The 27619-nt window shown below is 39.2% G+C and overlaps 1 protein-coding gene across 7 annotated transcripts in view; it reads left to right on the forward strand.

Moving 5' to 3' along the window:
• Positions 1-27619, forward strand: part of LOC105481966 (general transcription factor IIE subunit 2) — a 106336-nt gene that overhangs the window by 45843 nt on the left and 32874 nt on the right. For all 7 annotated transcript variants that reach the window (XR_003018087.2, XM_071068432.1, XM_071068430.1 and 4 more), the window contains exons 3-5: positions 2920-3011; positions 20701-20808; positions 22929-23111. Coding sequence is in view for 6 of the 7 variants with exons in the window: in XM_071068432.1 (XP_070924533.1) it covers positions 2920-3011; positions 20701-20808; positions 22929-23111 (383 nt within the window). In the remaining variant the exon portion in view is untranslated. The remainder of the gene's footprint in view (positions 1-2919; positions 3012-20700; positions 20809-22928; positions 23112-27619) is intronic.

Consider the following 27619-nt stretch of genomic DNA (forward strand, 5'->3'; position numbering starts at 1 on the left):
TACCTGCCTTCAAAAAATAGTCTCTAAAATGTAGATGGCAAAGTGATCTCTAGGTTGGCTCTTTAGAGACAAGAGTATTTTTAGTTACTGTGTATTATTTAGAGTTGTGGTCTAAGCACAACAGAATGAAGGTTTTTAATTTTGGGAGTGGCTATTACAACAGCAGCAGACCAGGTACATGCTATGTAGACTTGCTTTTTAAAATTACAGATGAAGGCTGGGTGCAGTGGCCCATGCCTGTAATCCCAGCACTTTGAAAGGCTGAGTCGGGTGAATCACAGGGTCAGGAGTTCAAGACCAGCCTGGCCAAGATGGTGAAACCCTGTCTCTACCAAAACTACAAAAATTAGCCAGGCACGGCAGCAGGCGCCTGTAATCCCAGCTACTCAGGAGGCTGAGGCAGGAGAATTGCTTGAACCCAGACGGCAGAGATTGCAGTGAGTTGAGATTGTGCCACTGCACTCCAGCCTGGGCGACAGAGACTCCATCTCAAATAAAGTAAAGTAAAATAAAATAAAACAAAATAAAATAAAATAAAATAAATAAAATAATCTGGCACATTAGTTTCTGGGGCCATAAAGGAAGTCATGGAAATATCTGTATTATAGTCATTCATTCAACAAATATTTATTGAGTGTTTACTAAGCTTGACATTAAGTTAGTAGTAGATACTAGAGACATAAGCATCATGTCTCATAAGCACAACTGTATGTGATTCATAATTGGCCGTTTGTGTGGTGTTGGTCCTTAATATATTGTCATCTCTTTTTTCATAGTCTTCCCAGTTGTGTACAGTATGGGGTAAGCTTAATATTATTTTACTAAATTTAAACAAGGAAACATTAATTGTGCAGTCACAGATTTCTGTACTTGGACAAAATGGCCAGTTTCAGATGGAATAATCTGTGTGTGAAGGCTGTTTATCACAGGGTTTACACTGGATTTGAATCTACTTTGCTGCTTACTACCCTCAATTTTATTGTGTTTAAAAGGGGACAGTAATACTTCTTAAGTTGGATTTTTGGGAGGGATTACATATGAGTATTTACCATGGTGTTTAGCAGATAATAAAGTTACTTTTATTATTACAGATATGCTGAACACCTTTGGAAAATGAACTACGTAGGTATTATTTCATAATTGAAATAGTTTATGGAAAAGTACCTGTAAGGCATTCTTTTTTTTTTTTTTTTTTTGAGACAGAGTCTCGCTCTGTCACCAGGCTGGAATGCAGTGGCGCTGTTTCGGCTCACTGCAACCTCCAACTCTCCGGTTCAAGTGATTCTCCCGAGCAGCTGAGACTACAGGTGGTGCCATTATGCCCAGCTAATTTTTGTATTTTTAGTAGAGACAGGGTTTCACCGTGTTGGCCAGGATGGTCTTGATTTCCTGACCTCATGATCTGCCCACCTCCGCCTCCCAACTTTAAGGCATTCTTAATGTTATTGTTACTTTTGGAAACGTGGTAGACTTCAGTATGCCAATTAATTAAGATTGTAACAAAGTTAGTTTTAAAGGAAAATTGCAAATGAATTTTCATTTTAGTCTCAAAAAAGCATACTCAATAAAGACTTCACTAATCTCAAAGGATTATTATATTGCCATCTAGAAACTGTTCTTTTGGATCTCTGACAATTGTTACATTTGACTTGTGGTTGTTCTAATGCAATCTTTTGTTTAAATTATTATTACCAATCTGGTGCCAGAGATTGGTTCTCCCCTCCCCTTTTACTTAACCTCTCTCTTTGTGGATCAGCCACATGGGAACTTTATAATATCTGATCTCATGCCTTGCTAATAGAATGTGTACTTCTAAAATGTTTTTCTAGTATTTATGATGGATTTTTTACTGTTCCTGCTTATGACTAATGGAATGCGTTTGTGATGCATGGTGACATTAGGGTTTCTGCCTATAAGAATGCAACAAAGTGATAGATGTTCTGAAACAAATGATTTTTTTCTACAGGTTTTTCCACACCAGATAGAGAAGGAGAGGGGGATGTTTCTCAAAGTGGGTGGGCAGTGCTGTGATGCTTTTTAAAGTAAGCATCCCTGTTTATGCAGTGGCAGTGCCTATGGCTTTTTATTCCTAATTTATCTGTAAAGTTTACTTTAAAATAATTGCGGTATCTTTTTTTCTATTTGTTTCCATTAATTCCTTTTTTTTTTGGTCTTAAATTGGTAAGCAGAAATTGATGTAATAATTGAACTTTTCATCCCTCAGAAGTAATCGACTCCTAGTGTTAGCTTTATTAATGGGATTGAGGTTTGTATTGTTCGCTTGTTTAATAAACTGTACTTCTGATTATGGAGCGAGTCTGATCAGAATTAAGATAAGAATGAGATAAAGGGGAAAGGGGCCCGGTGCGGTGGCTCACACCTGTAACCCCAGCACTTTGGGAGGCTGAAGTGGGTGAATTTCTTGAGCCCAAGAGTTTGAGACCAGCCTGGGCAACATGGCGAAACCCCATCTCTACAAAAAAAATACAAAAATTAGCCAGGCATGATGGTGTGCACCTGTAATCCCAGCCTCTCAGAAGGCCGAGGTGGGAGAATCACCTGAGCCTGGGAAGTCGAAGGTGCATTGAGCTGTGATTGTGCCGTTGAACTCCAGCCTGGGCAATGGGAATGCGACCCTGTCTCAAAAAATATAATAAAAAAGAATATGATAAAGATACTTATAAAATAATTGTGTTTTGGTGCTTTTAAGTGATTTATACTTTGTTTCTACCCTTAGTGAGAAAATTGTAGTTTAATATATATACTCAAAGATTTTGTATTTTTCACCAAAATTTTACGGGGTAGAATATACTAGATGAAAAACTCAAGAAATATGTTATCAGCATTAAAATTATCTTAGCTGCTCAAGAGTCATAATCACGTATAATATGACGATGTTATTTTGAACTTCATTTCCAGATCATAGCAATGGATCATTTAACTTGAAAGCTCTGTCAGGAAGCTCTGGATATAAGTTTGGCGTTCTTGCTAAGATTGTGAATTACATGAAGGTAAGTACTTTTCTCAAATAAAAGTCCTATTTAACTTTTTGGCAAAAGAAGGGGATTAGGATTTTCAGAAGTTAAATTTCTGTATACACCAAAATTTATGAAAATTGTGCATTTTCAATATGTGCGTTTTATTGTATGCCAATTATACCTTATATTAATTTGGCATTGTGGCAAGTTACCAAGGTATATTTAATCTGCATTAACTCAAGGGTACAATTTAAGCTCACCATTTCACTTAGTAAGAGTGTACCTAGGCAGTAGATATATCACCTCTTAATGAATACCGTCTGGCAAAACCAATGGGAGAATGTGATTGATTTTTCAGGATATTGCTTCCATTGATGTGAGAAGTAAGAAGTACATAGTTGGAGCAGATGGTGTGATGGCTTCTCTGTATCTTGGAGGAGAAAATTAAGTCTTAGAAAAACATTGACCCACAAAAGAATTAGAATTTAATGTTTTGGTAGAAGATTTAGTATTTTTTGAATACTAAGTTTTGATCATGTAAGATTTTGGCTTTACTTTCAATCTTTTTTTTTTTTTTTGAGACAGTCTTGCTCCATTACCCAGGCTGGAGTGCGGTGGCACGATCGTCGCTCACTGCAGCCTTGAAGTCCTGTTGTCAAGTGATCCTCCTGACTCAGCCTCCCGAGTAACGGGGACTACAGGCATGCACCACCATGCCTGGCTTATTTTCTTATTTTTAGAAGAGACGAAGTCTCACTGTGTTGCCCAGGCTGGTCTCGAACTCCTAAGCTCATGTGATTTTCCCACCTCAGCCTCCCAAAGTGTTTGGCTTACAGGCATAAGCCACTATGCCCGACCAAAACTTTGAATCTTTTTTTTTTTTTTTTTGAGACGGAGTCTCGCTCTGTCGCCCAGGCTGGAGTGCAGTGGCTGGATCTCAGCTCACTGCAAGCTCCGCCTCCCGGGTTTACGCCATTCTCCTGCCTCAGCCTCCCGAGTAGCTGGGACTACAGGCGCCCGCCACCGCGCCCGGCTAGTTTTTTGTATTTTTAGTAGAGACGGGGTTTCACCGTGTTAGCCAGGATGGTCTCGATCTCCTGACCTCGTGATCCGCCCGCCTCGGCCTCCCAAAGTGCTGGGATTACAGGCTTGAGCCGTCGCACCTGGCCAGACCAAAACTTTGAATCTTAACTAAATTTATTAAAGCGGGATTTCATTTTTAGCTAAGATGTAATTTCAAATTTGCTCCCTTCTTCTGCCAAACTCTTAGTCACAATTAGTTACTAGTTGCATCTCTTGAAAAAGTCAGACAGTACTATATTTGTTATTTTAATTTCATCCATCTGTTGGTTAAAATATATATCAGATTTTTAACTGTGCTAAGGCTTTTCTTTTGTAATTTAATAGACTTGGTGTCTAGCTGAGTCTAAATTCTGTGGCTTGTATTTGACTTATAGTATAAATATGTTAGTTTATAACTCCCCATTATTAAATAATATATTTTGACACTTAAGTATTCACCATTCATTCATTTCATCCATTTATTCCCCCACATGGTAAGCAGTTATGAAAATCTATTTGCTATTTAGGGCACTAATGGTGGGAATACCCAGAAAAGAATGCACACCCTCAGGGCTGTCACTTTGTTGAGGGAGACTGACATTTAAGTGCCATGTTTTTGTTACTCTGTTAATATGGTCTTCACTTCCCTATGTGGCTTACTTATAACTTCGTCTGTCTTAGAAAGTGAACTTCAGAATTTTTGCATGTGTTCCCTACAATTTGAAAAACTGTGTACCCCTTTGTACATATTTGAGATGATAACTACGCTATATTAGCGAAGTTTAAATAGTGGCACTATTCAAGCAAAAATTTAAATGATGACCAGAAATATGGAATTTCTGGCATACTGTAGTATTTCAATAAAATGCATCACTTTTAAATTTATCTAATAGAATCTAAATGTCATTATTTAAAAGTATAAAAACAAACTCCCTTAGTGATTGGGAATTTTAATTATTTTTTCTTTGAATATTTATGTCCCATCTGTTATCCCTTTGAATTTTATCCAAATGTTATGTATTTTTATCTTTAAAATCATTTATTGATCATCTATCAAACTTTTCTGCCACAATAATATGTAAATAAATTGAAATTTAAAATGTTTTTCCTATGACCATAAAGCTCTAAGTGTTAAAAATAACTTACGGTTTGAATTACTTTTCCAATTATTATTGGTGCACAGTTGATTAGAATAACATACATAGATTAAAATTTTGATTAAATTCACTTTGTATCAGAAATTTATTCTTGAATGAAATGAATGCAGCTGTCTCCTCTCTTCCTCCATTAGTTCTTGTGTTTGGCAAATCTCTTCCTGTTTTGAGATTTTGTAGATTTTAAGTGCTTAGACATAAATGTTCAAATATATAAGTTAATTCTAATGGAAATTTTGTGGTATCAAAATCTTCCAAGTTATATGTCAAAAATCACTAGTGATTTTATCATCAAGCATCCATCAGTTAATACTTCTGTTAGGTTCTTCAGTTTTATTGAAAGCAAAAGAATGGAAACTACCCAACTTGCCAAAGGATTTGTTACCTAGTGCTTAACCATTTATTTTCTTAGCTTCTAGGAAGCATATCAAAAAGGCTTTCATAAGGCTTACCAAATGTCTTATATCAGTTCCCCTCCCTCTCTTCATAGGTACTTTCTTTAAAAATCTGATATATTCAGAAGCAGTTGAGAAAATAGAAATACTATTTTAATATAGCTTTGCTAATTTTTTTATTACAATTATGTGTTTAAAATGTATTTTTGTGAAAACCTTTAGGATGAAGGTTTAGCTTGTTCAGTTTTTAGAAAATATCTCCTTGTTAACAAAGCCAGTCTCCATTGTCAAACCAACTAACCATAACAAACTTGCTTTGAATCATAAAATTCTCCTCTGTTTTAAATTTCAAATAAACAGATTACCAGATATTTTGGATAATATGAAAACCACTGAGGAATAAATTATAGAATGTATACTGAAAGATACTACTAAGGTATTTGAGATGAAAATTATGTGGCTCAAAAAGAATTACAGTAATTTGTCAATTTTTATAATTAAACATTTCTGTGCTGCTTGTCACATTAGATTAAAAATTAAATAAGTTAAAATATGAAGCAACGGATATGAGAAAAGTTGTGTTATTTATTTATTTATTTTTGAGACAGGGTCTTACTCTGTCACCTAGGCTAGGGTGCATTGGCACCATCCTGGCTCACTGCAGCCTCGATCTGCTAGCCTCAAGTGATCCTCCCACCTTAACCTCCCAAGTAACTGGGACTACAGGCACATGCCACCATGCCTGGCTAGTTTTTGTATTTTTTTTTTTTTTGTAGAGACAGGGTCTCACAGTGTTGCCCAGATTGGTCTTCAACTCCTGGGCTCAGGGGATCCCTCAAGTGATCCGCCTGTCTCAGCCTCCTAAAGTGCTGGGATTACAGGCGTGAGCCACTAGACCCGGCCTGTTACTCCCTTTTAAATGTGTGTTCCTGCATCTTCTGATCTCTGATTTCAGCTATTAGGTATAAATAAAAGGGAATGAATCAGAAATAACTTTACATTTTTATTTGGGTAATTAATGAAAGAGATACCTACTGCTTAAAACTACTCAGTTTGACAGCATATCTTTTTGTCAGTAGGAGGTAGAAATATTAAACTGTTGAAAAACTATAGAATTGACTAATTAGAATAAAACTTTAATGATATGATCTGACAACATAGATTTTAACTACCGTATTGAGTAATGCACACTCAATCTAAAGTAATTTCTATTTAGTTTTTATCTGTGACTTTTATATAGCACAATTTGAATGACTTGGCAGTCCCAGAAAGTATTTCTGTTGTATTTAAAGGAATCAGCCTCCCTAATTGATATTGTTCAAGCTCTCTAAATATGCTTTTTCTTCAAGCTAATAAATATTCAAGGAATGAGTTTTGAGAATTACTTATATTTAAACTCTCGGCCCAGCACAGTGGCTCACACCTGTATTGTCAGCACTTTGGGAGGCTGAGGCAGGTGGATCACTTGAGGCCAGGAGTTTGAGACCAGCCTGGCCAACATGGTAAAACCCCGTCTCTACTAAAAAATACAAAAAAAAATTAGCCAGGTGTGTTGGTACATGCCTGTGATCCCAGCTACTTGAGAGGCTGAGAATCACATGAGTCTGGGAGGTGGAAATTGCAGTGAGCCAAGGTCGCACCACGGTACTCCAGCCTGGGTGACACATCAAGACCTTGTCGCTCATAAAAAATAAGAATTCTTGAAAAAATATTTCTTTTTATCTATTTTTTTTTTTAACCAGTGTTCTCTTTGCGTTGCTTTTATCGTACTCCCTCCCTAATAGCAATGTGTTCTTGGACAATACTGAGTGGAGGTGGGACTGTCGGGGGAATGGTTGTTAAAGGAAACTTTAAACAACTGCTCACAGATTATGATATGTTAGAATGTTCCAGCAGGGGCCAAAATATTTTGAACTCTTTGAAAAATATGTGACTGGAAAAGACAAGAAGCCCAGTAATGGATAGTTTATGGCACCTCAGTTATTCTTGAATGCTTCCCTGAAACCGTTTTTTTGGCTTATCTGTTTGTTTGGGTCCCTAGAGTTTATTATTCCTTGAGGCTGTGTATCATAAATTCTGAGTGGAGGTGAGATTTGTACTTTTTTTGTGGCGGGGGGAGCTGGAAGGTAAAGAGGAGAAGGGCTTATTTTGAAAGGGAAGACGTACATGTGGAAGGTATCTGTAAACAGATTCTTGGCAAGTCTCCCACTGTCTCTTGTGTACCTTTAGAAAGAAAGCAAAAGAAAGACAACAGAAATGCGCCTTATAGTATATTTATTTAATAGGGAAACTGTTTAATTGCTGAATGAGAATGATTTAGAAGCTATGTGGAAAAAGTTCCATGGGAGGCATTAGATAGGTACAGTGAGATTTCCAGCAGATAGTGATAACTTTGGACAAAGTGCTAAATAGAAAGATGAAAGGCGGATACAGGAACTTCAGGGTCATAATACTAAGAACATGCAGCGGGGGGACAAACTGCCCCCCTCATCTCACCAGCTCCTGAGATGGTTACTGTGATACCATAGCTCAGTAATTTACGTTGGAACAGTAACTGAGACATCAAAAAAAGATTAAATTATGTTCAGTGACCTGGTTAAGATGAAAGAAGAACTTTATGGTTTATTTTAGGAGGATTTTTACAGAAATAGTTGATGTAAAACAAATTTTATTGCTTAAAGGTGTAAGTTTTAAAAGCACTCAAAGTTATCTCGAAAATCCCCTTAGGATGCCTCTTCGTATGAGACAGCACTTTAATTCTCAGATGACAAATTAAGGGTATACTTTATTTTTGATAAAATGATTTTTCTCTTGATTTCAGCATTATTCCTTATGTCTGTTATGTAAAACACTATGTTGAAAAATCTGGGTTAATTTGGCTTATTCTAGCTTAGTGTTTCTCCAGTGTCATTCTCCAACCAGTATCAGCATCACCTGGGAACTTTTTAGAAATGCAAATTCTTGGGCCCCTTTCAGACCATTGAATTTGAAACTCTGTGAGTATAGCTCAACAGTCTTTTCTTTTCTTTTTTTTTTTTTTTTTTGACACGGAGTCTCGCTCTGTTGCCCAGGCCGGAGTTGCAGTGGTGCGATCTTGGCTCACTGCAAGCTCCGCCTCCTGGGTTCATGCCATTCTCCTGCCTCAGCCTCCCGAGTAGCTGGGACTACAGGCACCTGCCACCATGCGTGGCTAATTTTTTTGTATTTTGTTAGTAGAGACTGGGTTTCACTGTGTTAGCCAGGATGGTCTTGATCTCCTGACCTCGTGATCCGCCTTCCTCGGCCTCCCAAATGAGCAACAGTCTTTTTTTTTAAAAAGCCCTTCAAGTGCTTGTGATACATGCTGAAGTTTGAGAACCACTGGCCTAACTTCTGTCTGAATTACTTCTGACAGTTATTTTTGAATTGAGAAACTCTGGAGTCCATAGACATTAAATGAAATAGGGTTGGGTCAAGAATATGGATCTATTTCCAGTTTTAAATAAAGTATTTAAATTATATGACAGTATCTCTACTAAACACAGGTGTAAAAATTTTTAAAAAGATGTGAACAAATTTAATCTGTTCAAATATAAGATATGAATATATATGTCCATAGATCTGATAATACATTGAGATGGAGTAAAGTTTAAGAATGTATGAGTGGTTAATATTTGAAAATTAATTAGTGTAATTTATATTAACAGAATAAAGAAAAATCATGACCTTAGTGGTTGTAGAAAACGTTGCTGGTAAAGTTTTTTTTGTTTTTTTTTGGGTTTTCTTTTTTGAGTTGGAGTCTCACTCTGTCGCCCAGGCTGGAGTGTGGTGGCGCTACCTTGGCTCACCACAACCTCTGCCTCCCAGGTTCAAGCGATTCTCCTGCCTCAGCCTCCCAAGTAACTGGGATTACAGGCATGTGCCACCACACCCGGCTAATTTTTTGTATTTTCAGTACAGATGGGGTTTCACTGTGTTGGCCAGGATGGTCTTGATCTCCTGACCTCATGATCTGCCCGCCTCGGCCTCCCAAAGTGCTGGGATTACAGGCGTGAGCCACTGTGTCTGGCCTCTGGTAAAATTTAATACCAATTTATGATAAAAACTTGTAGCAAATTAGTAGAGGCAAAGTTCCTCAATGCAATAGAGCAGCCTCTCTCAATCTTCTTACTCTGGAGGAACCCTTAAGATAATTTTCAGGTCTCAGAGAACCCAGGCAAAGAATTGCTCTACCTCCAGTTCACATATATTAAGCTAATCAGTAAGTTGTGGATATGATAAGTTAATAATAATTGTCAGTGCTCTTTTGACAGGAGAATATTTTTGTCTTTGCATTTATTTTGCCCAACTTATTAGCCCGCTGTTTGTGTGTGTGGTTGCTCCCTACTCCCCAGAAAGGATCTCCACTCTTATGCCAGTCAGTACTTTAGGCAGAGGAAACCTCAGTTTTTTTCTTTTTTAAAATTTTCTGCTTGATTTCTTTTTTCACCTGATCAAAGTAGGCAACTTATTTGTTCTCAGTTGGGCAGCAGCTTGAAATAAGACAGGAACCTTTACCCAGGTTCACATTTGTGTTGAAAGAGGGGGAAAGTATTGTTTAATTTTGTGTTTTAGTTCTTCCGGGTGGTTTTCGAGAATACTTCAGAGTTGCTGGTATCCTTCCTCACTTTCAAGCCCAAACAGCATTATAAGGTTTCCTTTGCCACATGGTTTTTCCAGAGATTCAGTTTTCCTTTGAAATCCAAATGTCTTGTCACTTGAAGTCAAAACATTTTTTTAAAACTTGTTCAACTGGTTCATATTATTTTTAAAAGTCTGCTAAGAGGCTAGCTCCTGCAGTCACTCTTCATCTTCAGAGCACTCAGTAAAGGATGGCCTACAATTTTCTTGAAAGTACTTCTGTAATTCAACTTTCAGCTTCAGCGTTCTGTTGAGAATACCTCCTATGCTGAGCCACTGGATTTCTGTGTGTAGCAGGAGATTTAGGTGCTCAAGTATACTGGTCTGTGTTTAATAAAGCAAATCATTTTTAAACATCATTCAAGATTTTTTTTTAATAGTGATAGGGTCTTACTATGTTGCCAGGCTGGTCTTAAACTCCTGGCCTCAAGCAGTCCTCCTGTGTTGGTCTCCCAAAGTGCTGGGATTATAGGTGTGCGCCACTGCACCTGGCCCATTCAAGACATCTTAAATTTCATTTCCAAGGATTTTTGATGCTAGTACTGCTCTGAAAAAAGCAATGTCATGATTTTTTTTTTTTTTAAACAAGAGAGGTAAAACCTTGCCGTGAGCCAGCCATTAATGGGGAACATCACTGTAGATGCCAACGCAGTTTCTCTAAGATGAACTTCTTGTTTCTACATATGAAGACACCACATTGAATATGTCATGCCCTTTGTTTATGGTAGTTTTTTTGCAGCACAAAAATTATTCTTGAAATTCAGCATTGTTTAAAAAAATTTACAAGACATACATATATCGTGAAATCTGTTGGTTTGTCAGCCCGGATAAACAAGCTGTTTCTCAGTTTATTAAACAAACCTCTTAGCATCATGTGACATGTCATCAATTTGTCAACTTATCATACTGTTTGAGAGTGGAACCTTTTTAGTTTCTCATGCTGTGCATTTTACTAACTGTCATTTAACATGCTGACATGATTAGGTTCCCATCAGTGGTGTGATTCTACCCCCTATACCCCCTTTTTGGACAATAAATTCTGCTACTAATAACATGCTTTATGAGCCTTTTCACTGAATGTGATTTAAAAACAAAAACAAAAAAATGAAGAGCTTTACTCTGAGATTCCAATAAGTACCTGACTTGTCCAGTAGCTATGATTTCTGTTTCAGTGATTTTTCAGTTTTGCTGGAGTCATAAATTGTTTGCCACAGATGCTGCACATTGGAATAGGACACTTTGGATTACTAACCTAGTGAAGTTCATTGATAAGTAGTTTTCACTGAAGTGTGGTGGACTGTTCTCTATTTCTTGCTGTGCTGGTGCAGTAAAATGGCCCAGAAGATTATAGTTCTTTATTACTTGCCTTATTAGAATTGTTCCTGGGCCTAGGTTTGGAATTCTCTTCTCTCATAAATTGTATCTTCAGAAATCATCACACTGGACTGTCAGACATGTGTATAAGACATAGATGCTAATATGTTATAAAACTAAAGGGAATAGTAACTGAGAAAGTTGAGAAAAATATGAAAACTTCACAATATATTTTACTTTTTTTTTTCTTTTTTGAGACAGAGTCTCACTCTGTCATTAGGAATGGAGTGCAGTGGCGTGATCTCGGCTCACTGCAACCTCCGCCTCTCGGGTTCAAGCAATTCTCCTGCTTCAGCCTCCCGAGTAGCTGGGACTACAGGTGTGTGCCACCACGCACGGCTAAATTTTGTATTTTTAGTAGAGACAGGGTTTCATCATGTTGGCCAGGATGGTCTCGATCTCTTGACCTTGTGATCTGCCCACCTTGGCCTCCCAAAGTGGTAGGATTACAGGTGTGAGCCACCACGCCCGGCTACATTTTACTTTTATTGCTACATAATCCATGTTTTGCAACATTTCAGAGTGGTAAGAGGCAGATGAATCTTGGTGTGTAAACATTCCTTGTTTAGAATGAATGTTTTCCTTAGATTTTCTGTTATAGCAGTAGAGCTTGTTTGGTCCTGTAAGTCAGTGGCACTGTGTGAAGGAAGGTTGGAGGATGTAATTTGGGAAGGGAGCTGCTGACATTGTCAGCCTACTGTGCTTTTGTTTGTGCCATATAGAGCTTACCAATTATCAGTGGCCTAACTGCCCCTGTTGCATCAAAAACGGATAGTGGCAGGCTGGGCACGGTGACTCACGCCTGTAATCCCAGCACTTTGGGAGGCTGAGGCGGGTGGATGACTTGAGGTCAGGAGTTTGAGACCAGTCTGGCCAACATGGTGAAACCCCGTCTCTACTAAAAATACAAAAATTACCTGGGTGTGGTGGTGCATGCCTGTAGTCCCAGCTACTTGGGAGGCTGAGGCACAGGAATCGTTTGAACCCTAAAGGTGGAGGTTGCAGTGAGCCGAGATCGTGCCACTGTACTCCTGCCTGGACAACAGAGTGAGACCCTGTCCCTTAAGAAACAAACAAACAAAAACAGATAGTGCCCTCAGCAAAGTGAACATAGCCCTCGTTGCACACTACCACATGGTGCTAAAAGATTCCTTATGAAACCATTAGTTTGGCTGTTCAGTAGTTGCCTGTTACTGTGAGCACTAGCATCACATGGTGTAAGAAGTTAAAAAAACGTTTATTTTTTAAAATCACGATTTCTTGTGAAACCCTAGGGTTTTGTGGAATGCTGGTTGAGAAACCCAGTGGTAAGAGGGTAACTACAAAAACCTAGATTTGACATCATACTTAACGATGAAATAGCAAATGTGTTTTCTTTAGGTCAAAAAAGACAAGGATACCAATTGTCAGAACTTTTGTTCTGTATTGTACTGGAAGTTTAAGGAAGTAGTAACATAAAAATTGGAAAGGAAGAAGTGAAACCATAGATGACGTGATTAAGTATGTAGAAAAGCTAGAAGAATCTGGGAACTATTGGAATTAATAGGTAAATTCAATAAGGTTACCAAATAAAGATCAATCTACAAAAATCAATTTCTACAAATTTACGATAAAAAAATAAGAAAGTGAAATAAAATACGAAAGGCAGCACACCAAAACTCATCCACTAATTAGGAAGAAATTTAACAAAGATGTTTTCTTTGCTGAAAACGAAATCAAGTCTTTAGTTGTAGGGCATTATTTATGCACTCTCTATAAGCACTGTTTCATTTTTCTTTTTAATTCCTGATCTGTGAGGAAGGGATTTGCAGTTTCTCTTGATCTTTTGTTGCTCATCACTCATTTTGATCCAGTAGCTTCCCCTTGGCAACTTGATAGCTGCATTTTTGGCTTTTCTGTTTACAAAGCTTAGTGAAGATGGTTAGGCTTTCATACATTGATTATTACTTCTGTCATTGATTTTGTTCTGATTCCAATAATTCCATTTATTTTTAATTTAAAAACAGTAATACAAGGCTAGTAATTTTTTTAATTTTTCTTGAGCGGTAGTCTTCTTTGCTTATATTTTCAGGTTAGGTTGGCCTTTTGGTACTTTTGTGTTTGATTGTAATGGGGAAGAAAAGCTTTTAATGTAAAGGAAACAAAGGAACATAGATCAAATTTAGATCTATGATAATAGAGAATATGGAATAATATTTTGAAAGGCTCATACTGGCTGTCCTTAGACAAGTAAAACTACACTAACCTCCATTATTCCTTCTAGTTTAGGCTATGTGCTTCCAGCTCCATATATCCAAAAGTCTACTGCACTGCTCTGCTACTTCTTTTTTTTTTTTTTTTTTTTTTTTTTTTGAGACGTAGTATCACTCTTTCCCAGGGTGGAGTGCAGTAGTGCAATCTCGGCTCAGTGGAACCTCTGCCTGCGGAGCTCAAGTGATTCTCCTGCCTCAGCCTCTTGAGTAGCTGGGTTTACAGGTGTGTGCCACCACACCTGGCTAATTTTTATCTTCTTAGTGGAGTTGAGGTTTCATCATGTTGGCCAGGCTGGTCTTGAACTACTGATCTCAAGTGATCCACCCGCCTCAGCCTCCCCAAGTGCTGGGATTACAGATGTGAGCCACTGTGCCCAGCTTGGCTAACTCTATTAAAATTTTCTTAGCTTACTCTTTGTACATATACTAGTGTATTACCATACCAATACGTTGTATATGTTATAAGCTTACACAGAAATAAGAAATGAAAAAGAGATAAAAAGTAAAATATACTGTTTTAAAATAATTTTTTAAAACAGTATAAGAAGTTTTTTTCCTGACTGAAAGCAGTATGATTGAATGAGTGCTGTGTCAAGCATCTTCATTTAGCCTTTTCTTACAAAGCGATGAAGGTCTCATTTTAAGTTTAATTTGTTTGGAACCTTGGTTTTAATTGATGTCTTAGCAATAAAGACCCTTACAAAGATTTATAGATCTCAAAGGAATGAATGTGTGTATGTATATGTTTGTGAATATATGTTATATGTGTGCGTGTATATATATATATAAAAGTTTCCTATTGCTGCTGTAAATTACCACAAATTTAGTGGCTTAAAACAACACAAATTGGTTCTCTTCCAGTTTTGGAAGTCAGAGGTCCAAAAGGCAGACTCATTGGGCTAAAGTCAGAGTATAGGCAGGTTTGGTTCCTTCTGGAGGCTTCAAGGGGAGCATCCCTTCCCTCTGTCAGTTTCTAGAGGCCACCTGCATTCCCTGACTCCAACCTCTCCTGTTGTCACATCTCTTGCTATTCACTTGGACTCTCGTGCCTCCCTCTTTCCCTTTTAAGGGACACCTGGAAATCTGCAATAATGTCTCCTATTTAAGGATCCTTGGTTTAATCATGCCAATGAAGTCCCTTTTGTCATGCAAGGTAACACAGCCACAGGTTGATTTGGACGTGTATGTTTTTGGAGGGAGGGTATGCATTATTCATTTGGGGGTTATAAATCATTGTTAGAAAATTATGACACTGATTTTTTTAATCCCGACAATTTGGCTAGTAAACTCCCATTAAAAAAAAAAATGTCAGTGGCTCAAGCCTGTAATCCCAGCACTTTGGGAGGCCGAGACGGGCGGATCACGAGGTCAGGAGATCGAGACCATCCTGGCTAACACGGTGAAACCCCATTTCTACTAAAAAATACAAAAGCTAGCCGGGTGAGGTGGTGGGTGCCTGTAGTCCCAGCTAATCGGGAGGCTGAGGCAGGAGAATGGCATAAACCCGGGAGGCAGAGCTTGCAGTGAGCCGAGATCCGGCCATTGCACTCCAGCCTGGGCGACAGAGCGAGACACTGTCTCAAAAAAAAAAAAAAAGTCAGTTTGGCCGGGCGCAGCAGCTCATGCCTGTAAGCTCAGCACTATGGGAGGCTGAGGTGGGCAGATCACGAGGTCAAGAGTTTGAGACCAGCCTTAGCAACATGGTGAAACCCCGTCTCTACTAAAAATACAAAAATTAGCCAGGCGTGGTGGTGCGCGCCTATAGTCCCAGCTACTCAGGAGACTGAGGCAGGAGAATTGCGTGAACCAGGGAGACGAAGGTTGCCGTGAGCCAAGATCGTGCCATTGTACTCCGGCCTGGGCAACAAGAGCAAAATTTCGTCTCAAAAAAAATGTCAGTTTATGCAGAATATATCAAAATGGATTATAATTTTTAAATTACCAACAATTTTGATTTTAAACTCAGAAAGGTTTTGTCTGGAAGACTTTTTTAAAAATTATAAAACAGCACTCAAAGTACTATAAAACTATCGAAGTAGACTGGGCACAGTGGCTCACGCCTGTAATCCCAGCACTTTGGGAGGCTGAGGCAGGTGGATCATGAGGTCAGGAGATTGAGACCATCCTGGACAACATGGTGAAAACTCGTCTCTACTAAAAATACAAGAATTAGCCTGGTGTGGTGGCATGCGCCGTAGTCTCAGCTACTCGGAGGCTGAGGCAGGAGGATCACTTGAACCCGGGAGGTGGAGGTTGCAGTGACCCAAGATCGCGCCACTGCACTCCAGCCTGGCGACAGGGCGAGACTCCATCTCAAAGAAAATAATAAGTTTAGAAAATAGTTTATCAAATTTTTAAGATGTGCAGATATGACAGTTTTTATTCTTATACCTTTTAAACTCAGAAATTACATAATGATGGAAATACTTCCCGGTCTTTTTCAAAATGCTCTTTCCATGGCATGAATTTATTTCAAAAAGCAGTTACTTTTACACATCATTAAATGCCGGCTTTACTTTGAAGGAACAGATGGCTTATTTTAATTATTTTTAAAATAATTGTTAGCAAACTATAAATAGCTGCTATAATCGTAGAATATTGAGCAGATTTGAAACATTTTGCCTTTTTGTAAGGAGAAATTTGTAATTCGTTTCTTACAGCTTTGTGAAACCATTGTAAAATGTCTACCTTTGAAAGGTCTTTAAAAAAAAAATTCGCCGCAATCCATCTGATAGCCAGGCCAGTCTCACTGTGTTGTGGAATCCTGAAACTGAAGGAATGAGTGAGGCCACGCCTGCTGGGCCCTTTGTCATGTCCCAGGCCTGCCTCAGGATTCCTCCATGCACATCACAATTGGAAATGTGGATGCCCTGACATGAAGTGAAGGAGCCACTCTTGTCAGTCCATATATTCACTATTAGTAAAGCATAACTTTTTTTTTCTCCCCCAAGACAGAGTGTTGCTCTGTTGCCCAGGCTGGAGTGCAGTAGCGCAGTCTCGGCTCACCGCAACCTCTGCCTTCTCGGTTTAAGTGATTCTCCTGCCTCAGCCTCCTGAGTAGCTGGGATTACAGGTGTGTGCCACCTTGTGCGGCTAATTTTTTGTATTTTTAGTAGCGATGGGTTTCACTATGTTGGTCAGGCTGGTCTTGAATTCCTGACCTCATGATCCACCCGCCTTGGCCTCCCAAAGTGCTGGGATTACAGGCGTGAGCCACTGCGCCCAGCCTAAGTAAAACATAACTTTTAAATGGAAATTAAAAACAATTTTAATAAGCGTTCTTAAGAATCATCCTGAGGTACCCACTTTTGTGCCCCTGGGGTGTGTACACCCCATGTAGGAGACCACTGTGCTGTACTGTAGCTGCCCGGCGTTTCCCTGTATTCTAGTTATCATGTCATCATTCAAGGTCTGTCCAGTTTTCTCTTTCATTTTTTCTGATTGAGGATGTTTTCCTGACAGATAGTTGTATACTTAGCTTTTTTTTTTTTTTTTGAGACAAGATCTGGCTCTGTCACCCAGGCTGGAATGCAGTGGTATGACCACAGCTCACTTGCAGCATCTGCCTCCTGGGCTCAAGCAGTCATTCCACCTCAGCCTCCCAAGTAACTGGGATACAGGCGCGTGCTACCACACCTGATTAATTTTTGTATATATGCATATTTTTTGGTAGAGTCGGAGTTTCGCCATGTTGTCCAGGCTGGTCTCAATTTCCTGGGTTCAAGCAACCTGCCAACTTGAACCTTCCAATTTGCTGGGATTCAGGTGTGAGCCACTATGCCTGACCATATCTAACTTTGTAGCTTGTATGTTTAGCTTCTCCCCTCTATTGGGAGCTCTTAAAGGCAGAAGTAGTTTGCATTTTATTGTATGTCTCATTGCAGTACTCTCAGCACATAATAGTTACCACTAAATATTTGAATGAATAAGTGAATGAATTAACAGCAAATGCTCAATGAATGGTTCTTTTGTGTGGTGTGTTAGGCTTATGTCGTTATCTGCTGTCTGTACCTTCTAGTTTGGAGAATTGGTTATTTAGTTTTCCAGGGCCTGCCTGAAGCCCAGTGAGGTTCAGTAACCTGCTCAATGTGAGGGAACTTGGAGCCTGGGTGTCTTTTTTTTTTTTTCTTTTGAAGAATTATTTTTGTTTTGGATAAATGACATATCTTTTTGTACAAGAAGTAAAGTATAATAAGGTATACTGAAGGAGTCTTGTTCTCACCTGTCTTGCCACTCATTTTCTCCCCTCTTGTGCTTCCTACAGGTAACCTCTTTTATTTGTTTCTTGTGACTTTTTCAGTGGTTCTTTATGCAGAAACAAAGTTCAAATGTATACTTATTTCTGCCCTTCCCTGTATACAAGGTTTCATAGTGTGTATGTTTTTTAACATACATATTTTTTTCTTATTTAAAAATACTTTATTTTTTAGAGGAGTTTTAGGTTCACAGCAAAATTGAGTGGAAAATACAGAATTCTCATCCATTCCCCTCCCATCCCCCCGCCCCCCATGGCTTCCTCCACTATCAGCATCCTGCACCAGAAGAGTACATTTGTGACAGTTGATGAACCTATGCTGGCAAATGACCACTCTAAGTTCATAGTTTACATGAGTTCATTCACTCTTAGTGGTATTCTTTCTGTGGGTTTGGACAAATGTGTAATGGCCTATGTCCACCACTATAGTTCTCAGGGCTCTGCTTGTTCATCCTTCTCTCCCCTGCAACCCTTGGCAGCCACTAAACTTTTTTAAATTTTTAAATTTTTATTTATTTATTTATTTATTTTTGAGACAGAGTCTTGCTCTGTTGCCAGGCTGGAATGCAGTGGCTTGATCTTGGCTCACTGCAACCTCCGCCTCCCGGGTTTAAGTGGTTCCCCTGCCTCAGTCTCCTGAGTAGCTGAGACTACAGGCACGTGCCACCATGTCCAGCTAATTTTTTGTATTTTAGTAGAGATGAGGTTTCACCATGTTGGCCAGGATGGTCTCAATCTCCTGACCTTGTGATCCTCCCGCGTCGGCCTCCCAAAGTGCTGGATTACAGGTGTGAGCCACTGCATCTGGCCTGCAGCCACTGAACTTTTTATTGTCTCCGTGGTTTTTGTCTTTTCCAGAATGTCAGTAGTTGGAGCCATACAGTATGTAGCCTTTTCAGATTGGCTTCTTTCCCTTAGTAATACGTATTTAAGGTTTCTCCATATTTTTTTCATAGCTTGATAGCTCATTTCGTTTTAGCTCTGGATAGTATTCCATTGTCTGGATATACCACAGTTTATTTACCCACTCAGCTACTGAAGGACATCTTGGTTGCTTCCAGCTTTTGGCAATTATGGATAAAGCTGTAATAAGCAACCTTAGTGGATTTTTGTATGTACATAATTTTTTGGCTCATTTGGGTAAATACCAAGGATCATGATTGCTAGATTCATCAAATGGTAAGAGTGTATTTAGTGTTGTAAGAAACTGCTGAACTGTCTTCCACAGTGGCTGTGCCATTTTGCACACTCTTCCTGTTCCTTTGCATCTGCTCTAGCTTTTGGTATCTACGTGTGTGTGTGTGTGTGTGTGTGTGTGTGTGTGTGTGTGTGTGTTCATTGGATAGGCATGATACATATGTGTTTTAACTTATTACTTTGTCCTGGACATCTTTTCAAATTAGCACATAGAGAAATTTTACATTTACTTTGTGAACATCAGTATAGTGGAATGGATGTGCTGTGGTTAATCTATCTTCTGATTATGGACACTTGGGTTATTTCTAATATTTTCTTTTTATAAACAATGCTACAGTGACCATAAGTCACTTTTCTTTTCTTTTTTTTTCTTTTTTTTTAAATTTGAGTTGGAGTCTTGCTCTGTCACCCGGGCTGGAGTGCAGTGGCGTGATCTCAGCTCACTGCAAGCTCCACCTCCCGAGTTCACGCCATTCTCCTGCCTCAGCTTCCCGAGTAGCTGGGACTACAGGCACCCACCACCATGCGTGGCTAATTTTTTATATTTTTAGTAGAGATGGGGTTTCACTGTGTTAGCCAGGACGGTCTTGATCTCATGACATCGTGATCCGCCTGCCTTGGCCTCCCAAAGTGCTGGGATTACAGGTGTGAGCCACTGCGCCCGGCCCATAAGTCATTTTTCTATGTGGTACTGGTATTTCTGTAGGATAAGTTTCTAGAAATAGGATTGTTTGGTGAAAGTTGAGTATCTTTTCCTATGTTTAAGGTCATTTTTGTAATCTGCACGTTTCTGTCTTTGGGTCATTTTCTGTTAGTTGTTTTTTTTTTTTTTTTTTTTGAGATCTTGCTCTGTCTCCCAGATCTCAGCTTTCTGCAGCCTCCTCCTCCCAGGTTCAAGCAATTCTCCTGTCTCAGCCTCCCAAGTAGCTGGGATTACAAGCATGCACCACCATGCACGGCTGATTTTTTTATTTTTAGTAGACATGGGGTTTCACCATGTTGGTCAGGCTGGTCTCGAACGCCTGACGTGAAGTGATCCCACCTGCCTCAGCCCCACAAAGTGCTGGGATTACAGCCGTGAGCAACCATGCCTGGCCTATTTGTTAGGTTTTTGAAGCTCTTGAAATATTAGGAAGAATTAGCTCTTGGTGATATGAGTTGCATATATTTTTTGTCAGTTTATCTTTTTATTTTATAGAGCAATGAGTTTCAACTCCGTTCTGATTTCATAGTCTGTGGCTCTTCGTCACTATAATTATACTACCTGGAATAATACATGTTTTTCATTCCTGAAGATTTATGTACACGTAACTATGATTTAATGCATCTAGCATTTTAAAACTGTCTTCTAATAACAGTTTCTTCACTTGATAGACACGGCATCAGCGAGGAGATACGCATCCTCTAACCTTAGATGAAATTTTGGATGAAACACAACATTTAGATATTGGACTCAAGCAGAAACAATGGCTAATGACTGAGGTAAGAATTTAGTTGATTATCAAGAGAGATTTCCTGTAACTAGAATTTTTTTTTTTTTTAAGGCAGTCTTGCCTAAAAAAAGAGTCTTGCTCAGGCTGGAGTGCAGTGGCGTGATCTCAGCTCACTACTGACTCGGCCTACCGAGTAGTTGGGATTGCAGGCATGCGCCACAATGCCAGGCTAATTTTTGTGTTTTTAGTAGAGATGGGGTTTCACCATGTTGGCCAGGCTGATGTTGAACTCCTGACCTCAAGTGATCGGCCCACCTTGACTTCCCAGAGTGCTGGGGTTATAGGCGTGAGCCACCGCACCTTGCCTAGAATGTTTTAATATGGTGAAATCTGATAATGCTTTTTACTTTTTCTTAAAAGAAATGTTGTAGGGTCTTTGTTTTTTGAATGTACACATTTGTAAGATTGATTTGTTGGTTTTCACTTAATTTTATGTATCTATTTCAAAATGTTAAAGGTAAGACTTCTGTGTAAAGGTTGTAAAGAAGTCATTGTACCAGTTCCACTTATGTTTTTACAGATTAATTAATGCTTATTTTGTATTGCCAGATTTATAATTTGTATGCTTGTAAATTGAATTGTTTTTGTTTTAGAAAATTTAAAGCATAAGATACTGCAGGGTTAGGAAGATGTTTTGTTGCATAATTACTGCTCTTATGGCTTGATGTGGAAAAAAGTCGTGAATGCTGTGTATGAACACACACCATTTGAAGAAACCCCAGTACAGTCAGTGACCATGCTAATTTGGAAATAAATAGCATTTAAAAATTCACATGTTCACTGCTTTTGAATTTAAATGCGAAGTGAAAACTAAGAAGACCACTTTCTAGGACCAGAGAGAGATTCTAGAATCCAAATGTAAAATTCCTAACATATAATTCATTTATTTTTTTACCACGCAAAATATAGGTCTTGACTTTTATAATGTAGCATGACCATTAATTAGCATAATTGTAGCTCATTGTATTAGTGATGTACAAACAATGGTAATCCACATTTAAATTTGCTGGTTTAGCTAACCTTGAGAGTTCATAGACTACCAACATATAGTTAACAATGACTTTGATCATTTTACTATTCTATTCTCCCTTTTTTCTTCTTCCTGTGTTTCTTCTCTCTCTCCTTTCAGGGTCAGGCTGGCAGCTGCAGAAGAAAATATATAGGGTTGCTCTTTTTGAAGAGCTTTCCTTCTGATACTAGCTGTACAACAGAACTGACTAGAAACATAATTATATTCAGTAATTCCTGCATTCCTACTCAGTTTCATTCTCAAGCTGACATAGGTAAAGTTCTTGTATGCACTAGTCTGGTCCTTTTCAGTTCGTTACACAGCTGCCAGTGCCAGTTAATAGCAGATGGGGAAGACCATTGACTAGTACGGGTAATGTCTCTCACTTTGTAATGCCAATATGTGAGAAGCTATACTTTGCAGGCGGAGTGGGCACTACTCAGTTCACTAGGTGTTTTATTGATTCCTACCCATTTTGACTTCTAGAAGAATATGGATTCAGCTTTTTTCAAAGTAGTTGTGATAAAATAGTTTATTTCTCTTCAAAGAATTTATGTAAATAAAACACAGTTTCTTTTATAAAAAGTGAACACCATGCTGATCTACTCTTCTGGAATCCTGGATGTCCAGGATGTTAGGCCTGCCAGTTTGTGTTCATAAGGTACTTTTAATTTGCCACTGTATTGGCTAGTGTTGTATTTTAAAATAATTAGTAGAATTAAGAATGTATATATGGGCTGGGCGCAGTGGCTCATGCCTATAATCCCAGAACTTTGGGAGGCCGAGGCAGGTGGATCACCTGAGGTCAGAAGTTCAAGACCAGCCTGGCCAACATGTTGAAACCCTGTCTCTACTAAAAATACAAAAATTAGCTGGGTGTGGTGGTACGCGCCTGTAGTCCCAGGTGCTGAGAGGGAGGGAGGCAGGAGAGGGAGGCTACGGCAGGAGAATTGCTTGAACCCAGAAGGTGGAGGTTGCAGTGAGCTGAGATCACGCCACTGCATTCCAGCCTGGGCAACAGAGCAAGACTCGTTTAAAAAAAAAAAGAACGTATTTATGTTTCCATTTGTTAATATACTCCAATTGTATCACTGTTACAGGCTTTAGTCAACAATCCCAAAATTGAAGTAATAGATGGGAAGTATGCTTTCAAGCCCAAGTACAACGTGAGAGATAAGAAGGCCCTACTTAGGCTCTTAGATCAGCATGACCAGCGAGGATTAGGAGGGATTCTTTTAGAAGACATCGAAGAAGCACTGCCCAATTCCCAGAAAGCTGTCAAGGTAATCTCTCTCTTCTTTCTGTGTCTTAATGTAATTTGAATGAATAATGACTTCTTGGTTCTAGAAATATCAAACATTTTACAATTGTTTTTTAAAGCTTCCATTATATACACATGGGGTTACAGTGAGCCACTTGAAGGTTTGAAATTTGTCTTGTGTCACCAAGCAGGAAAGGGAGCAGCCATCTCTGTGTAACTTTGACGGGTTCCTGTTGCTGTTGCTATATGATTGTTTGATTGTTCAGGATATTTCTGGAAAATTTTCCTCAAAGGCAGTAGAGTTTCTCTTGTAAGCTGTGTTTGTAAATAAGAGTGTCTTCTATAATAGTAGTAGATGTTCCTTACCTGAGGAACTAGAGGCATTAAAACACAAAAGTATTGGTTAATAACCTGGCTATTTTGAAGTCCTAAAGGGGCTACCTATGAAAGTCCTACTGGTACAGATTACATTTCCAATTTAAATTTGAAACTCACTGGGGAAAGCTGCTTGTTTTCATTTGTCACAATTGCTAAGGATTAATGTTAACTTATCAAGCAGGTTCATTCATTTGCTATTAGAAGAAAACTTGGCCTTTTCTCTCCTCTGCTTCTTGGTAATGGAATTATACATGTCACATCTTCTGGTTTTGTACCACAAGTCCTTGAGGCTCTCTTTATTTATTTCAGTTTTTTTTTTTCCTGTTCTGTTAATCCATTGTCAAGTTCACTCACTTTTCTTCTTCACTTCCAACTTGTTAAGCCCAGTTGGTGAATTTTTTTAGTTGTATTTTTCAGTTCTAGCCTTTCTTTTTAAATTGTTCTTCTGGTTTCTGTTTCTTTGCTGAATTTCGTTTTCTTTTTTTTTTTCCATTCGTGACAGGTATCTTTTGTTACACCCTTGAGTATGATTTCTTATAGCTGTTTTAAAATTCTTATTCTAACAGCTGAGTCATCTTAGAGCTGGTCTGCAGTGACTGTCTCTTTTATGGGTCATATTTTCCTGTTTCTTCATATATCTAATACATTTCTGTGGGTCTTAGACCTTGTGAATTATATTAATACGTGTAAAGACTCAGGATTCTGTTACATTCCTCCAAAGAGTGTTTTTATTTGTTTTGTTTTGTGGTTAAGTGGGCAGTTACTCCAAACCTGTCTACCCTACAGCAGGTAGCATATGATATGTCTCTTCTGTTCTTTTAGCCTTAGCCCTTTTGCTCGGAATCTTTTTCCATTCATGCATAGCCCAGGGTAGCTAGGCTGACTTTTTCGAAGGTTTCCTTTTTCACTTTCCAGTTGCTGTGGTTGCCCCACGCTGTTTCCTGGTTCTTCAATGCAGAAACACTGAGGATTAGCTAAAACACTGAGTTTTAGCTTCACAGGGCACTGACTGTGGCCTGCCCTCGGTGCTCTTTCTTTCTGAGTATAGACCCCCCCTCCCCCCCTTTTTGCCTGTTTTCTTTTGGTTGCTTTTCAGTTCCTTTAGGTAGTTGGATTTTTTTTTTTTTTTTTTTTTTTTTTAATCGGAATTTCACTCTTGTTGCCCAGGCTGGAGTGCAATGGCACGATCTCAGCTCACCACAACCTCCGTCTCCTGGGTTCTAGTGATTCTCCTGCCTCAGCCTCCTGAATAGCTGGGATTACAGGCATGCATCACCACACCCAGCTAATTTTGTTGTCAGGCTGGTCTCCAACTCCCAACCTCAGGTGATCTGCCCGCCTGAGCTTCCCAAAGTTCTGGGATTACAGGTGTGAGCTACCACGCCCGGCCTAGGTAGTTGATTTTTAAAATGTCTTGTCCAGAGTTGATAGTGTTTTCTGTGGGAGGTTGGGTCCTTTAGGAGCTACTTGGTCATTATCAGAAGCAGGGCCCTCCTAAGATTTTTAACTTAAAAGTGTCTCAGCTTAACCTGCACAAATGTTGTCAATAAAGACATGTCACCAAAATTGATACTTTGTGTGCTGTATAGTGTGTTGAATTCAGTGGGACTACTGAATCCTAGACTAACAGTTGAGTGCTAGGTGTGTTTCCTGCATGGCTGTTTTCTCCCATTTTGGTAGGGGCTTTCCTGTTACTATATGTGGTAGGCTTTTCATTACATTTTAAACTACAACAGTGCCATAATCTGATAATGGCTTAGTCCATCTTAAATAATTTTGTGATGTAAATTTAGTTTGACATCTGTCTTTACTGGCTCTGTTCCCTTACTTAGAATTAGAGTAGAAGGGGTTATGAAAGCACACAGTCGGTTTTCATTTTCAGGCAGGCTTTATTTCCAAATTGTTTGAAACCCAAAATTTTTGTTCTTCTTTAAAAAATGTGAAGATATGTTGTAGCCTAAAAAATTCCTCAAGTAGTTCTTAGGCACATCTACATTAAATCTCATCTGTGTTGCTTCCTCTTCAGTTCTTGGTGGAGATACAAATATTATTGTAATTTTGTTGATCATACAATGCTTTGAAGAAGTGTGCAATACAGCACTAGCAGGGAACAAAAAGGACTGTGCAAAAAGCAAGAAAACAAGAGAATGGAGAAAGCCAGTGACTGTTTCAGATTGCTTGTCCCTCCTTAATTGTTATGTGGGGGTTTTCTAACAAAGTAACTGCCAGTGCAGTCCTGCTAGGCCAGTCTGCATTTGCGATGTAATACATTAATTATAAGGTGATATATTGAATTAGCTACTTTTTAGGGTTCCATTTTTTTTTTTTTTTTTTTTTTTTTTGAGACAGAGTCTTGCTCTGTCGCCCTGCCTGGAGTGCAGTGGTGCGATCTTGGCTCACTGCAAGCTCCGCCTCCTGGGTTCACGCCATTCTCCTGCCTCAGCCTCCCAAGTAGCTGGGACTATAGGCGCCCGCCACCATGCCCGGCTTACTTTTTTGTATTATCAGTAGAGATGGGGTTTCACCATGTTAGCCAGGATGGTCTCGATCTCCTGATCTCGTGATCCGCCCGCCTTGGCCTCCCAAAGTGCTGGGATTACAGGCGTGAGCCACTGTGCCCTGCCTTAGGGTTCCTTTTTAAAATTAAAGTTTAGTTGTAAAAATATGCAACAAGAATTTTTTTTTTTTTTGAGATGGAGTTTCACTCTTGTTTCCCAGGCTGGAGTGCAACGGCACTATCTCGGCTCGCTGCAACCTCTGCCTCCCAGGTTCAAGCGATTCTCCTGCCTCAGCCTCCTGAGTAGCTGGGATTACAGGCATGCACTACCACACCCGGCTAATTTTGTTTTTTTAGTAGAGATGGGGTTTCTCCATGTTGGTCAGGCTGGTCTTGAACTCACGACGCCAGGTGATCTGCCTGCCTCGGCCTCACAAAGTGCTAGGATTACAGATGTGAGCCACCGCGCCTGGCCACAGCCTGAAATATAACGTCTCAACCATTTTTGAGTGTTCAATTCACTAGTGTTAAGTATATTCACATTGTAGTGCAAAAGATCTCCAGAACTTTTACCCTTTGCAAAACTGAAACTATATATATTAAACAATGACTGCCCTTTTACCCTTCCCCACAGTCTCTGGTACCCACTATTCTACTTGAGTTTGACTACTTTAGATACCTTATATAAGTGGAATCTTCCAGTATTTGTCATTTTGTGACTGGCTTATTTCACTTAGCATAATATTCTCAAGGTTCATCCATGTTGTACTTGTGACAGGATTTTCTTCCTTTTTAAAGCTGAATAATATTCCATTGTATTTATATAATACATTCTTTTTATGCATTCCTTGATGGACATTTGGGTTGATTTCACCTCCTGATTATTGTGAATAGTGCTGTTGTGAACATGAGTGTGCAAATAACTCTGGGACTGTATGTATTTCATTGTGTTTGGAGATACAGAAGCAGGAGTCCTGGATCATAAGGTTGTTTTGTATTTTGAGGAACTGCCATACTGTTTTCCATAGTGGTGGTTGTCATGTGTGTCCATGTGAAGAGACCACCAAACAGGCTTTGTGTGAGCAATAAAGTTTTTTAATCACCTGGGCGCAGGCGGGCTGAGTCTGAAAAGAGAGTCAGCGAAGGGAGTTGAGGGTGGGGCCGTTTTATAGGATTTGGGTAGGTAAAGGAAAATTACAGTCAAAGGGGGGTTGTTCTCTGGCGGGCAGGAGTGGGGGTCACAAGGTGCTCAATGGGGGAGCTTTTTGAGCCAGGATGAGCCAGGAAAAGGACTTTCACAAAGTAATGTCATCCCTTAAGGCAAGGACTGGCCATTTTCACTTCTTTTGTGGTGGAATGTCATCATTCAGGGTGGGGCAGGGCATTTTCATCTCTTTTGTGATTCTTTAGTTACTTCAGGCCATCTGGGTGTATCTGTGCAAGTCACAGTGGATGCAATGGCTTGGCTTGGGCTCGGGCTCAGACGCCTGACAGTTGTACCATTTTACAACCCCACCAACAGTACGTAAGGGTTCCAGTATCTCCACATCCTTGCCAACACTTCTTATTTTCTTTTTTTGTTTTTGATACTAGCAATCTCAATAGGTGATTGAGATTGCTAGTATCAAAAACAAAGTGATAGGTTATTGTAGTTT

This window comes from Macaca nemestrina, chromosome 8, assembly GCF_043159975.1.
Source record: "Macaca nemestrina isolate mMacNem1 chromosome 8, mMacNem.hap1, whole genome shotgun sequence".
In the NCBI taxonomy this organism is placed as follows: Eukaryota; Metazoa; Chordata; class Mammalia; order Primates; family Cercopithecidae; genus Macaca; species Macaca nemestrina.